The following is a 15,775-nucleotide window of genomic DNA, read 5'->3' as shown; positions in this document are numbered from 1 at the left end:
CAGGGTCCTAAGTGGTGTGGGAAGAATTCGTGGTCTCCTGAAGCATCTGTAGATCCTTACGAAGGCATGTTGCAGATACAAGACTGGGTGTATGTGTTTCAGCTCAAATCATGAGCAAGATTAAGGGAGAGAGGGGAAGGAGCCATATGCTTGAGAGAAAACCTTTCTTGCATAAGCCCCAAGACAAGCCCAGACAGATTAGGGTCTGCCTTATGCTTCCTGGTTGTGAGTTTTATGTGTTGCCCCTTCTAAGAGCCAGAGACACTTCAAATCAAATGGAAGAAAATGCCTTTTCAAAAGCTTCCTGCTCTTTTAATGGGATCCACATAAAATCGTCATTTTTCCATGAATTCCATATGTATGTCAATATATTCTAAATTGGCTGCCTTGGATAGAAATGTTTTCCTAGGCTTAGGTAAGATGGAAAGTATGGCTATCTATCTGAATTGACAAAGAGCTCATGTTTACCACCAGCCTATAGCAAATCGTGGAGCCTAGAGTATTGGGGGGCCCTGTCCATGTTGTGCAACAGGGCTATAAATTACTCACCAAGAACCCCGTGTCTTCCCTATGCTCAGAGCAAATGTGTGCAGCAGGCTCTTTGACCTTTCCAGGACAAGTCTTAGGATTTTTGCATGTGAGAGAGGCAGCTTCAGTGGTGGGCTGCTGAATCAGAGATCTTGATAGGAGGCAAGATTCCTGTTGACTTCCTGTGAACCAGCTCCCTACACCTCCAGTCAAGAGTCTGTCTCCTGGTCCCTAATAGAGGAATGATCATTGATATGGAACATGTCGGAGGATTAAGTGAGGTAGTGCCTGCTTGTGACTTAGCGGTGTGCCTGGCACACGCATGGAAGGCTCTCAGCCTTGAGTCAGCCGCTGCTCTTGCCTCTTATTCTGTGGGGAGACCATGTGTGAAGTGGTACCAAGATTTCTCAGTACTACTGAGGGTGAGTGGTGGCTGCCAGTGTGCCTACCTGTGCCCACAACTTGTTCAGCCCTGCCCTGAAACACAGAGAAAGTGAGTTGAGGTGGCATGGGGACCATGGTCACTCCCAGTTCTGGGTGATGACATGGCATTAAGGACAGTTTCTGTCCACTGTTGTGTCCCGTGTCCCGTCCCCCCTTCCCGGAGGCTCCTTCCTTTCTCTGCCTTTCCGATCCCTGTCCCCATATTTAATACAGAAAGGACAGACAAAGGCATATAGCTGCCCACTGAAAGGAAGCAGGTCAGACTGGTAGGTGCCAGTGATATGTGGAAGCTGGTCAGACAGCTGTCTCAGCAGGTCTGGGACCAGCTTTCCATTCTGAGGCTGTAGAGAGCACCGTGTCCAGTCTCAGTCCTTTCTGGAACTAACGTATGTCTAAAAGGTACTAGAATCACAGGCCACAGTGAGAACTGAGGGCCCAGGAGGACCCGTTACAGACTATAACCTGGGAAATCAGGGAACAGGTTCACCCCCACCCCCACCCTGTCCTGTGTGTGTGACACACAGCTTTGGGTGGTGGCCTCTCTATGGTATTTGATTTAGACTAGCCCCAGGAAAAGATGACTACTTGGTTAAACATGTCTAAAAGGCCATGGTGAACAGTAGGATGGCCAACTTCCTTGAGGGACTGGATATGGCTAGAAAAGCTTCCAGAATGTCCTTAGAGCTTCCTCAAAGTAATAAGGAAGTGAGAGAGAGAGAGAGAGAGAGAGAGAGAGAGAGAGAGAGAGAGAGAGAGAGAGAGAGAGAGAAAGAGAGAGAACACAAGAAGAGTCTATAGAAGACTAGATCTAGTCCTAGAAGATGTGTACATCCTGTGTGTATTCTAGAAGAAGATACAAGCTGCCCGGCCAATGGCTCATCGTACTTCAGAGTAGATCTTTGTAGGAAGGAGGACGTGCAGTTTCCCCAGTTACCCCATCCACTCTGATATCTGGTAGGTTCTCTGTCATTACCAAGGTCTCTGTCACCACCAAGGCCTCTGTCACCTTTGTAGCCCATGTTGTACCATGTTGGGGGAAATCAAGTTGATAATATCTTAGTCACTCAGAGGCTGTTTAAAATGACATTGTTCATAAAAGGGGGCATTTTCAAAGCTTATTAAGAAATATTTAAAAGCTATAAATAACTGGAAAGAAGGGACATGTTTGGGCAAAGATATGTCATAATGGTAATGACTCTTCTAAGTTTCATCTACACATTTAATTCTAAATTTTACTACCATTGTTATTATTACTATTATTTCTGTGAGTGAAACTTTGTAAATTCTGTCTAATGTCAAAGAATAAAGACCCTGAGTTATCAGTGTCTAACTGTCAGGAGGTAGGACCTTCATGAAGGTGGAGACCTCAGCCAGTGTTGGCTTATTTCCGTTCACAATGTTGAAGGTTCTGGTCCATGGTTAACGTGTTGCCTCCTTTGCTTTTGGTCCTGTGGTGGGGTAGTTTGTCATGTGACAGAGCATACTCTTCATGGCCAGAAGATGAAATAGGGAGAGGAAAAGGGAGGGAATGTATTTCTCCAGTCCCTTGAAGTCTACTCCTTGAGTAACCTGCAGAATTCCCACCAGGTTCCGCCCCTTGAAGGTCCTACCACCTCCCAATAGCTTCACACTGGGCGCCAAATCTATAACTCTTGAATACATGGACCTTTGGAGTTTGGACTTCACTTTCAAACTCCAGCAAACAGTAAACATCTGTATAAGATGGGCTGGTTGGTGCTGATCAGTGAGGAAGGAAAGACACTTTGTAAACAGAGCTGGAAAGGTCCCTGTTCAAAACACAGCAAGCCATGCTCCTGGCATCACACAAGGTCATCAACTCTTAGAAGCACCAATGATTTTACTATTTTTTCAATTCTTTGTGGAAACTACAGACAGACTTGTTTTTCTGTTTCTTTCCTTTTTCTTGGTGGTTAACTCTCCTTCTTGGCCCTGGCCTGTGAGGCCACAGAGCATGCTGTCTGTGGTTGTGTGCTGAGCTGTCTGGGAGGTTCAGGGTCTTCAGTGTTGGGGAGGGGGCAAGTAGCTGTGCACAAGAACATCAGGGCATAGAGCAGGGTGTGGGACTCATTCCTTCTTGGAGACAGAAATCCTGATCACATGAGTTCTTCAGTCTTGGCTTGGGCGCAGTGCATGATATATATATTTTACCAACTTATTTAAAATATTTATCCACAGCTGTCAGCCCTGTGTGTGTCACAGGTAAATTAACAACCATTTCTGCTTTCCCTCTCCTTCCCCATAATACTCTACCTTGGTGAGGGACATAATTTCCATTTTATAACTAATCTTTGCCTCATTTTCTCTCCCAAACTCACACACTTCTCCACTGTACTTGATGTTGTTGCCTACTGCTCCATTCAGTGTTTCAAGGCTGTATAAAATACTGGCATCCAGGGCCTGGATCTGGGGCACCAGTTCTGCCCAGTGCTGGATGTTCTAGTACAACCCTTTACGTTGGAATCTCCTGCCTCTGTCATGATGGAGGACCACTGAGAATCCAGGAAATGCCCAGTGGGTGTTGTCACTAGGTATGGGTGGATGGCCAAGGGTCTTCTCCAGCAGGTCATCCATCTATCCTGTCTTACTGACTGGACAATGAGTAGATATTTTACCATACACTGTGAACTTTAGCTGACTGATCTTCTGAAAGAGGACAGCGCATAATAAAGAAGGTCACTGTCAGTTTTAGGGGACTTTCAGCCTTCCCCTTGAAGCACGGTGAGCAGCATTTGGACCCCTGAACTCACTACCATGAGACAAGAGTCGTTCCACAAAGCTGGCCGAGAGCCTCAGGCATAGAAGGTTCTGCCACAGGCTATCCTTCTCAGAAAAGGAATCCTCCATGACAGAAACTGCAGCTTGCTGTAAATCCACCTATTGATTAATTGTTATTTGGGGGGCAGTTTTAATGCACATAAAACTTTATTGGAAGTCCAGTCCAGTGCCAGCACAACCTGGCAGCATCTGGGCAGTGCTAGAGGTCTGGCCATTTTTTGAGAAGCTAAGGAGCTGGTTGGGCAGTGGCTTCAGCCCTGGTACCAGTGGCATTCTGCATGTGACATTTGCCAGGCACTATTCCCTGGGTAGGAATGCCAGCCAGAAGCAAAATGGCTGCACTGAAGCTAAGGGGTGAGTTGACACTCTCAAGTGAGTTGGCATGGATAGCCTGCATGCTAGAAATCAGTGGAATTAGAAACCTGTGAGAGAAACACACAAACCAAAGTGGCTGTAATCTGAAAGGCTCCCATTGTGTGTCGAACAGCTCACGGCGTCAGAAGTTCTGGGCAGAGGTACCCTTGCCCATTTAAGGTCCTGTCCTATTCAGGACTTCCCCCAGCTTGCCCCATAAGCCGCAGGCCAAGAAGGGAGGAGAATCAGATGAGAAGGGAGACATTGTGAACTGGGTCTTTCTCACTCCTCTGGCTGGTGCAGGGCTTCCTGGGACACGGGGTTTGGGGCAGGGTGGTCTGCTTTGAAGCTGTGGCTCAGCCTGGTCAGAATCCCCATCCTGTAAGCCATGGAAGAGACAATTCAGAAGCAGCCTCCATGCAACACACAGCACCATGCTATCTCCTGCTTCTTCCTTAGATTAAACTTATGACCAACCCTTCTCAACCTGTAGGTGACAGCCACTTTGGGGGTCAAGGGATCCTTCACAGGAGCTTCCTAGGACCATCAGAAAGCACAAATATTTACATTACAGTTCATAACAGTAGCAAAATTACAGTTATGAAGTATGCAATGAAAATAGTTATGGGGTGTGGGGGGGGTCACCACAACATGAGGACCTGTTTTAAGGGGTCACAGCATTAGGAAGGTTGAGAACCACTGCCTTAGAGGGTGGTTACAGCCTGATCATGCTGTGTGCACCCTGCATGTCCTCCCTTCATTGCTCCTCAGGAACCTTGATAGAGACCCTCAGCCACCCTGCTGCCATCAAGCAAGGCTTCACTTCCTGAAATCTTATTCCTGTGTTAGGACTGAGTGAAAGCCCTAGCCGGACCTCAGATGTGACCGTATTAGGAAAGGAGATCTTCACACTGGTCATTAAATTGGTGTCCCCTGAGGCAGAGCCTGGTCCAGTATGACTGTGGTCCTTATCATAAGAGGAGATTAGGATGTAGGTCCAAGAAGGGAGGCAAAGGGGAGACAATATCACCTGTAATCACAGTAGTTGGACCCTGTGGAAACTGCTTACATCTGGAACACGGACCTCCAGCATCCAGAACAGTGAGAAATCAGTTAGATGCTTGTTGGTTATGGTAGACTGAGCTAAGACCCCGAGCTATGAGACACCGGAACTCTAACCCATGGAGCTTTGCACATCAAGAAGGACAAGGGTTTGCTAAAGAGTGAAGGGTGGGAAGCCTACGAATCAGGGTGGGATCCTGGTGCAGGGGGATGCCGGTTCCCTCCTGGGGCAGAGCTAAGGCTCCAAGCCCCAGCCGATAGCCACTGGCCCAGCACCCCTGTTTTGAATGTGGTGCGGAACTCCATGGTGCAATCATTAGATAAGAAAGTGATTGTACTGGGTGCTGGTGTGAGCATTTGCCAGTTGTTCTAAAGTCAAGAGGTCTATTAAGTGCCACAAGGACAGTGATTACTAGTTTCATGTTGATAGTCCACGCATTTTTCTGAAAGACAGGTAAAAGGTGTTGAGGGTCGGGTGAGACTTCCGCCGGATTTCATCCACTGTGGTCTGTCCCGTAGTGAGAACATACCTTTTTGTTAGGTAGGTTTGACCAAAGCTGAGTTCTTGAAGTACTTGTGTGCCTCTTGGTATAGTGTTCACTGTAACTCACAGTATCAGAAGTTCTGGGCAGAGGTACCGTTGCCTCGTTAGGGGCTTGCTTGGGAATCTGACCAGTGTTGTTCCAGTTTCAGGGAAGTTGCAGGACACTTTCTGCAAACTGCCTGTAGGTCCTGGGTGTTTGGTGGGCTAGGGGTGTGGATGCAGTAGAGAAAAGGGTCCTCTAAGGATGACTTGATTGAGTTGATTAAATTTCCGAGTCCCAGTCAGAGACATCAGGTATAAAATAGTGTCTCTTCATCCTGAGCCTGAGCGTTGTGCAGAACTCGGAGCAGAACCCTGTGATGTACTTGGTAGAAGAGAAAGTAGTTGTACTGAGTCCCGACTCCAGGGATTTGTTTGTGAAGCCCTTTAGTACTGACTGACAGTTCCTGCCTGAATAGAGCTAAGGAACAGGCCTCAACTTCCTCCACCTGCCCCATCTCTAAAGGATGGCTGGGTCCTGTGGGGATTCTATCCACAGACACAAAGTACCAAGACTTCGGCTTGTGTGCAGACTCAACTATGGGACTAGAATTCTCCAGGAGACTGAAAGTTTGGAGCAACCAGAGCCTGCTAGGAGTATTTTCATCACCAGGAAGTTCTAGTTGGCCCTGCTCTGGTTCATTCCCCTGGAGACACTAGTCTGCTCTTGATTTCCAGCCCCACTCAGCCCAGGGATCTAGAAGGAACTGAGTTGTTTCTCCAGTGTGGGGAGAATACTCCCTCTGCATTTGGAGGGTTCCCCCCCACCCCCTGCATAAGGAGGGCTTCCCTGTGCCTCCCTTTTTCTCCCTGGTACGGCCCCATTCACCCTAGCTGCAGCTTGACCACCCTATAGTGGTTTTTCCCCATTTGCCTCTGTCCCCAGTGGGTGGCCGCAGCCCAGGAACAGCAAACCTTTGTCACGGAGGCCAGTTTCTGCTGCAGTGACCGGTGCCCACCCAAACTGGCTAAAGGATTAAGAAAGGAGAGACTGTAGCTCATGGTTCTGGCACACGTGTCCTTGCAGCAGTGGTAGACAGGCAGAACGGGCATTCCACTCAGTGGGTGGATGCTCAGCCTGAGCAGGGGAGCGCTTTCTGGCACAGGCCACCACGTGTGTTCCTGAAAGACAGTGACTTTATGCTAAGTAAAATAAACTGATCACAAACGGACAGACGCTGCATAATTTACTCATGGGGTCTGTGAAAGAATAGAATCTGTAAAGACAGGAAGGATAGTGGGGTTGCCAGGGGCTGGGAGCAGGGGAGCAAAGAGAGTTGTTAATAGGGTACGGAGTTTGAGGTTATAAGAACAAGTTTTGGAGATTGATGATGGTGATGGTTCAATAGCAATGGAAGATGGACTTAAGGCCCCTGGAATCATCATTTGGAAGTGGTCAGGATAGTAACCCATGCCTGTTTTAATCACAATTAAATAATAACAGTGCAGGGTGTGGCTGAGCATCATGGGGACCTGTCCTCAGATCTGGCTTTGCAAGGATTCTGTCACCAGGCAAGTGGGGGCTCTCTGTCCTTTGTCCACTGTCCATACTCCCAGTCTCTGAGTTCTGTGACAGCTTGTCATCCAGCTACATGTGACCTCCAGCTAGCTCAGTCTCCCCACCCCAAGGCATCCTTCCACCTATTTTTCCTGAAAATCTAGCAGGTGGGAAGTGTTTGTTTCCCTGAGAACTCAGACCACAGTAGGTTTTCAGGATGCTTGTGAGCTAGTGGGCCATGCTTACTGCATGCATCCCAGGGTCCAGGCTGCTTGAGGCATTCTGCAAAGAGAAACGCTGTTTTCAGTGCTTCGACATTGGGATTCTGTACACAGCACCGAGTGAGCAGAACAGAGTGTTTGCTTCCCAGTTCCACTTGGAATCTTTGAATTTAAATGGAGCATCTCTAAAGAACAGGAAAACACAGGACCTTGCTTGTAATGAGCCATTTTATCTGTGTCTCTGCTTCCTTTCCTGTTACTGGTTAAAGGGAACACTGACATGATCCTTTTAAAGAAGATACTCCTCTTGGGATGAAAGCATCACAGAAGGGTGAGCCAATGGCAGATGGAAATTCCAACCCCAAAGTTAGGCGTGGTATAACATATCGATAATCTCAGAATTTGGGAGGTAGAAGAGAAAGGATCCAGAGTTCAGAACCAGCCTTGATTACGTAGTGAGTCTAAAGCTTGCCTACATTACATGAGATCCTGTTTAAAATAAATTATTATTATTAATAACAATAATACAATAATAATAACAACAACAATAATACCTCTAATGATAGCAAGGATACCTCTGTCCTCCAGGGGAAATGAAAGCCTTGCCTTTGTCAAGAGCAGAGTTGATTCACTATGGACCTTGACCTCAGGAGTTACCAAGAAGCAGCTTGGCAACAGGAAAGCACAATCCTTCCTGTTCATATGTTTTCATGTATGTTTGTATGGGGCTGGAGAGTCAAGACTCAGATTCTCATCAAGAAACATGTGCTGCTCTTCCAAAGTCTGGGGCTTCCACTAGTTAACTCTCATTATGTGTGGCTGCCTGCCCGTTTTTCCCTTGCTTTCAGAAAGCTGGTTTTAATAGCCTTTTATTTTTAGAGAGCAGAATTATAAGCTAAGGACATCTTTTTAAAATGTTACTACCATCAAACCTCCCATAAAAAAGTTTTGCCTTCTGGAAATAGAATTTTTAAATGCTTATGTAAACAAACTCCAGAAATCATCTATTATGACCTCAATTGATAAGATTATAAGGAAGGAGAGCTTGGAGGCCCCAGAACTTGAGACTGTATCCAGTATTCCAGCAAGATTCAAGTTAAGAGATGTGCTGATGTTACCATGGCCAGAACTCTCAAGTGATGGCAAAGGAGACTGCTTATTTAACCTGGGTCTTACCAGCAAGGAGGGAAGAAAGAAGATGGAAATGGATGGATGGATGGATGGATGGATGGATGGATGGATGGATGGATGGATGGATGGGTAGGTGGTTCAGTGGGTGGATGGGTGGATGGGTGGATGAGTAGATGAAGATAAGAGGCTACTGTTTAGGCTATCAGTGGTCTTGGCCATAAGCAGAATCTTCTTGTTAACTTATAAGTCACCAGTCACCAGTGTAGAGTGACTGGTGTCCAGCTTCCCACAGAACACTCCTGCAGCAGCTTTTGAAAGAAAGCATAAAAATAGATCATTTGGAAGAATGCCAGTGACCCCTTCTCACCCTCATCCTGGTACAGGAAATGGAGGAAGTGGAGGCAGAGAGGAGAAGAGTGCAGGCATTCCTGAGATCCCAAGAGGCTGGGCATATGCCCCCCAGTTCCCGCCTGGCCTGGAAGGGATTCTAGGCAGAGGTTTCTGCACCCTGAAACCACAGGGCACCAAGGACACACACAGGCTTGGAGGAGAACCCAGAAAGTGTGGTCATCTTCAAATTCCAAACACGGTATTATCCCCTCCAGCCCTTGCTGTGCATGTGAGCAGCAGCAGCAGAAAATGCGAGTGTGTGGATAATAAACAAAAGCAATGCTGTCAAGATTCCCAGCAGCTAAATGGTTTCTGGGCAGGCAGGACCCCATTAGACCTCTCCTTGCCATGGAAACTCACTTTAACAGAAGGCGGCTTCATGACTCAGAAGGCAGAGTTTGGAAGGACTGGGGCTGCCCTGTAGACCCTCTGAGTGGTTGCTTTAAAACCTGCTGCCCCTTCTGTGATGTCCCTAGGTCCCTTTCTCTGAAGGACAAGGCTGCTCACCATCCTGGCTGGTGACATTTCACCAGTAGTGTTACTGTGAGCCTCATGTTGAAGTTAAAGAACAGTGGCCATTATTCCAAATCTGCTCTTCTCATGAGAGGAATTTCTAGAAACCCATGAAGAAGGGTCTGAAGACTTCGGCTTGACTGGAGCCTGTGTCAGTTCCTTGAGTAAGATTTCAGCATACTCCCAAGTTCTGTGGGATTTCTATCCCATGCACTGCACTGTCAGCAAGGACAGTACACAGGAGAGCTTGGGAAGGTGGCTCCAAAGGAAGCCTCTTAAGGTGGCAGCTCTGTTCCTGCACTGGGTAGGTGTCATGTAAACTGGTACTTCCGCCAATGTCTTCTTGGTATCTGCAGTCTGGTCACCAGAGTTGATCTTCATCCTGCAGACTTAAAAGAGCAGCTAGCATCCACGTTTCTGGGAATGCAAAGGTCCAGATACTGAGTGCATTCGCTGCTGTGACATTATGCTGTTTAGAGGTTGCTTTTTGCTGACATGCATTCCTGAGTGCAGGCAGGGGAAGGGGATCTGCAGAAGACTTCGTTACTGAGTGCCTGGGGGTCCCTGCACTAAGTGCTTAGCATGAACACCCAACCTGGTGCTTAGGCGGCTGTTTCTGTAAACAAAGGGTTAAGTACTGACACAAAGCCTGGGATAAGAGGGAACCACAGTGCCCCCAGAGTTGGTGCTAATGAATGATAAACAAAGCCACTTTCATGGGAAGTGCTGGGCTTGCTGTTTTCTGGGAAAACACGATGATAACAGGAACAAAGTGGGATTTGATTTTCCTCCGCCTGTTCTCATTTGAAGGGAATCTTTGGCGCCATGTAAGCATATTCAATGCTTCTGAATCTTGGCATGGGTTCCCTGGATCCTCAAGGCTCAGGGACTCAGCAAGTAGAGGCAGGGGCAGCGAGGATTGCCCTATTCTGTGTGGGGCCTCTTGGAGCAGCCAGGTCACAGGGGCAGATGCTGAGGACTGCACTCCTCCATCCCCTGCTGGCTCCTGCATTCGATTTTGCTGATGAACAGCTCTAAAGATCCCAAAGATCTGTGCTGCTCCTTGGAACTTGATCCTAGGGATCATCCACACCTCTCTCTACCCTCCAGCCAGACTCAGGCAGAACTTCCACATCATGCTCTGGACTCTAGCTCTAAGATCGAAGCCAGCTGCTCCTCGTCCTCTGTCTGTCTGCCCGTCCATCCATCCATCCGTCCACGCATTCATAAGATACATGACCAGAACCTCCTCTATGTACCATCAGTGAAGGGTGGAGACAGCTCCTCCCAATGGGCAGCAGGCCAGGGGTTGGTGTTCTCCAAGCCTGTTGTATCCACCTAAAGCCCACTGTCTATCTTGGACTTCATCAAATGCCACCTCTGCAATGTTGTGGTTTAAATGTGAATTCTGCGCTGCCTCTCCTACCCCACCCCCAAGTCTGCTGTGTTGTGAACACTTGATCCCAGCTGTTTTCACTGTTCTGGAAGGTTATGGAAGCTCTAGGGGGTAGAGTCTCACTAGAGGAAGTGGTTCACTAGGGGCAGGCCTTGAGGTTTTACAGATCAGCTGGGTTTCCTGTACATGCTTTGTTTCCTAAGTGTAGACACATCAGCTGCCTCATTCTCCTGCATCCGTGCATGCTCTGTTTCCTGAGTGTAGACACATCAGCTGTCTCATTCTCCTGCATCCATGCATGCTGCACCATGGTAGGCTGTATTCCCTCAAACTCTCAGCAAAAATGAACTGTTGCTCCCTTAACAGCAATAAGCAGAGTAAGTGATAAACTTTATAAGGCATCTAGGCACTCTCTAGACAGAAGGGAGTCCTCCAGAGGTCCCTCTGGAAGCCAGACTGCACCTCCCTTCTGGCCTCATTCTCAGACAGATGCTCGCCTCCCAAAGGCAGGGCCATGCTGGTGTGACTACCATGTTCTGGTTTCCTTCTTTCCTAGGTTCTAGATGGAAAATAAATGCAGATGGATGTGTGAATGAGGCTAAGTTATCACTTGGAAGACAGTGAAGGGAGGGATGGTTTAAACAGTGTATTTGTTCTTTCTGCAGAGTTGCCACTGAAAGTTTGAAGGATGGATTTGGAAGACCATACAATTAGTTAATTAGCACACCAAGCATTTACTTTGAAATATTTATTGGCATGGGGATAAGAAGACTATACCTGTCCCAAGGATGTACAGATAAATCCCAGAAGACATGGGCATTCACCCTGTGATTTACTCAGATATCACATCAATATTGGGTTTTCCTATACTGAGAATTTTAATGAGCTGAAAAAATACAACACAAAAATTGGTGTCCCATCATGGCCCCCGATGAACAAGGCAAAGCATTTTTGCCATACTAGCTAGCAGTGAGCCCTTTTAATATGTCCTCTTTTGGTATCCATGGTAATTTTCTTATAACTTGAGGTTTGACTTCTCTGGTATTTTGGTAAGTTCTCAGTAAATGTCTTTTCCAGCGTGGATTCTGCTTCATGCAGTGCCCACTCCGTGTAGGTTTGACGTGGTAGTAACTTTCATCCTGGCACTGGTCTCTCTGGCTGAGTTTGTATTTCTGTCTGTGCTCCAGTGTCTTCCTTGCATGCTTCCTCCTCACCCCAAGTTTGCCCTCTCCTCTGCTGAATCCAATCCACTGCTGAAGTCCTTAAGCCCATGCTTGTTTGTTCTGCTTCTTATTCCTGGAGTTTCCATTTGATTATCCTTAGGGACTCAGGTGCTTTGGTGAAATCTCTATTTTTCTGTTTCTTTGTAGTCTGTATGTTTTAATTCCAGTTTTTGAACCAGCTATGTTTTTGTTGTTGTTGTTGTTGGTGGTGGTGGTGGTGGTGGGATTTTGTCTCATTTTGTTTGGGGAGGGTAGTGATTTTTTTTTCTTTTCACTTGTCATGTTTCCTGGCAACATTTTAATTTTGTATCAAAATTAAAATGAGATGGGGTGGGAGGCAGGTTTGGGACGGTGGGTATTCCTCAGACAAGATCCAGATTTAAAGTGGGGCTGCATGAAAGCCATCCAGTGTCTGGTGCCTTGGAGCATAGGGCATTGGGACCTTTAGTTATTGGCTAGGGTCATGCTTCTTGAGTATTTCCCACACATAGGTTTTTCTTACCACCCAGAAGAAACTGCCCCAGTCCTGTTTAGCTCCAAGGAGCCACTTGTAACTGGGTAGTTGGTGCCAAGCCCAGAGGCTTAGGACTCAGGTATACCTGACAAGTTCCAAGTCCTCTTTCTGTGTGACTTTGGCCTTCTTGATCCCAGATGCCTTGGTAATTCTGAACCTGCATCTTCAACCTCCCAAGAATAGCATGTAGTAGATCAGATCCGTGCCCCATGGTCCCTGGGCATGCAGCCCCAGAGTCACTAATATGGGAGGGTGGGGAATGGAAGGAAAGGTAAGCATGTCAGATGATAGCTCTGCAGTGCCTGCACTCAAGGGAAGAGAGCATCTCTGTGAAAAAGGGTCCTTTTAGTTTATTGGGTAGGCTGTACATACATCTGTCCCTCATACATGAGCCGCCAGCTCAGGATGGATGTTGCACATGGAGACACAGTTTTCTCTTTTGGTAGCAGTGATGGGTGACAATCTACACATAGTAGCACAAAGTCACCCCCTACAGCCACCTGTGTTACTGCTGTCGTGGTTCATCGTGACCATGAGCAACCGAAAGCTTTAAAAATTAACTCATTTTGTTATGAACACAGGAAAGGGCTGAGATTGTGACATTATGGATCACGTAATCTCTGCTTTCTGTTTCCTTGCTCCAGAACCACGAGGCTGCCCAGAGATTATCAGCCACACTGTGGGGATGTCAGAGAGCCCCATTGGACCCAAACCCACCATGCTTCGGGCTGATATGCCTGCAACACCCAACTTTCAGCAGATGTTTGCATCCTCCTGCACAGTTTCAAGCAATGGACCTGGCCAGAGGAGAGAGAGGTAGGAGGAAGGGATTTAACCTTGTTAGAAGTTCCCCTTGACATCAGAGCACCCAGCTGGGAGGAGAAAGAAAAGACTGGGTAGAGCAGGGCCCAACAGTGAGACCCCACTCAGGTCTCTCAGGCTGCTCAGGTAAGGTGGAGAAGAGTCCGTACCCAGGATGCTGTGCCACACATCGCTGCTCATGGAACTTGCTCTTGTGCACAGGCACCGGCAAATACATGAGCACCTAGGAAAATGTTGCAAAGATGGAAAGGAAGAAAGGGACTGTGGCAGACCAAACTGTCCTCTTTTGTTTTCAAAAGATGAGGCCTTAAGAAACCCAGGAAGGCCAGCTGCCACTCTGGCCCAAAGTAGAATTCAACTCCCCCATGTCTCTTGTACAGGTTTCCAGTTTTCCCTTCCCATTAAAATATAGGGGGTCGCTAGGCGGTGGTGGTGCACACCTTTAATCCCTGCACTCGGGAGGTAGAGGCAGGTGGAGCTCTGTGAGTTCCAGGACAACCAGGCCTACACCAAAAAAACGTGTCTTGAAAAACCAACAGGAAGGAAGGAAGGAAGGAAGGAAGGAAGGAAGGAAGGAAGGAAGGAAGGAAGGAAGGAAGGAAGGAAGGAAAGAATTTTTAAAAATTAAAAGTCCTTGACATCATGTGTAGAGTCTGTACCTATTGTTTATCAATTTAAATGTGTGTATGTTACAAGAGGTGTATTTTGAGTGGCTTTCCTAAGTTCCTAAATGTGGTACTTCCCAGTCAAGTTGTCCCTCTGTCTGCAGGAGATAAGTTCTTAGAACTGGTTGATGCCTAAGATCCTAGACTGGACCAAACCCTGCAAACAATATGTTTTTCTCAAGCATCCATACCTATGATAATTTTGACCTTTTCTCAAAGAAAGTAGATTACAGATTCTTGTTGGCATAGCCAATCAGCCAGCATCCTCACTTTGCTCTTTGGGGCTATTTTCATTTTGAATGTTTATATCTTTATTTATTTTTATTGAATTGGATGACTGTTTTGTCTGCATCTCTGTCTGTTTCTCACCTTATGCCTGGTCCCTGTGGAGGTCCAAAGAGGGCATCAGAACCTCTGGAACAAGAGTTACAGGCAGTTGTGAGCCACTGTGTGGGTACTGGGAATCAAACCCTGCTCCTCTGTCAGAGCAGCCAGTGCTCAACCACAGAGCCATCTCTCCAGCCCCTTCGGGGCTATTTTTAAGTAACCTGAGAGTTACTTGACCATGAACACAGTTATACAACATCAGCCAGCCATCTAACTACTGACTAAGAGTGGGCAGCATATACCACATGGATACTCTGAATTAAGGGACAATTCACATCCTGGACAAAAATGATTCCTCATTCTACTCGGAATGATATTTAAGACTTAGCAGTTGTTTATTTCTAGAATTTTCAATTTAACCATTTTAGACCAAGGTCAACCTGTGTCTCCAAAACACCTATAAGGGATGAGAGATGCTACATTTCTTCTGCTGCCCAGCAAGCCTCAGTACCCACTTCCCCAGACCTGTCTTCTCCAAGTCTTGCAGCAGTTGTTGGTTTCGAGGTCATCTTATGTCCCTTACATTCCCTTATGGCTGTATTTTTTTTTTTTTTTTTTTTGTCTTTTGAATAGCCCGCCTTCTGCAGAACGCCAGTGGGTGGAGAGCAGCCCCAAGTCCACCCTAACCCTACTGGGGAGCACCCACCCTTCTGAAGGTTCTCTCGGCACCCGCGAGTTCTGCAGCTCTGGCAAGGACTCGCCAGGGCTGCCCTGCTTCCAGTCCTCGGAGCTCCAGGCCTCCTTCCACAGCCACGAGCTGTCCATGTCAGAGCCTCAGGATGCTCTGCCCCCTGCGGGCAGTCAAGCCTTCTTAGGCTTCAACACTGCTCAGGGAGCAAGTGGCCTTCCACCTGGCGAGGACCCGAGTGCCCTGCTGGTCAATTCCCACGGCACATCACCGGCTCCTGGAGCCCCTCTGACAACAGCAGGGGCTGCTGACAGTGGCTTCCTGTCCCACAACTTTCTCACGGTGTCACCTGGACTCAGCAGCCACCACAGTCCAGGCCTGCAGAACCAGGGGGTAAGCCTGCCCGGGCAGCCACCCCTCCCTGAGAAGAAGAGAGCCTCAGAGGGTGATCGTTCTTTGGGCTCAGTCTCCCCTTCCTCCAGTGGCTTCTCCAGCCCCCATAGCGGGAGCACCATGAGCATCCCCTTCCCGAACGTCCTTCCAGACTTCTGCAAGCCTTCAGAAGTGGCCTCACCTTTGCCAGGTATGTCCCCGCCTCCGCCCGGTCCCTTAGGAAAGGA

At 47.6% G+C, this 15,775-nt stretch overlaps 1 protein-coding gene across 4 annotated transcripts in view; it reads left to right on the top strand.

The window, feature by feature from the left end:
• Tns3 (tensin 3) overlaps nt 1–15,775 on the top strand; it is a 244,712-nt gene that overhangs the window by 207,310 nt on the left and 21,627 nt on the right. For all 4 annotated transcript variants that reach the window (XM_076545949.1, XM_076545948.1, XM_076545950.1 and 1 more), the window contains 2 exons: nt 13,298–13,469; nt 15,101–15,738. In XM_076545949.1, the coding sequence (XP_076402064.1) occupies nt 13,298–13,469; nt 15,101–15,738 (810 nt within the window). The remainder of the gene's footprint in view (nt 1–13,297; nt 13,470–15,100; nt 15,739–15,775) is intronic.

Source organism: Peromyscus maniculatus, chromosome 10 (genome assembly GCF_049852395.1).
Source record: "Peromyscus maniculatus bairdii isolate BWxNUB_F1_BW_parent chromosome 10, HU_Pman_BW_mat_3.1, whole genome shotgun sequence".
Lineage (NCBI taxonomy): Eukaryota > Metazoa > Chordata > Mammalia > Rodentia > Cricetidae > Peromyscus > Peromyscus maniculatus.
Note: the sequence above shows the minus strand (reverse complement) of the source record. Positions and strands in the feature narration are given on the sequence as shown.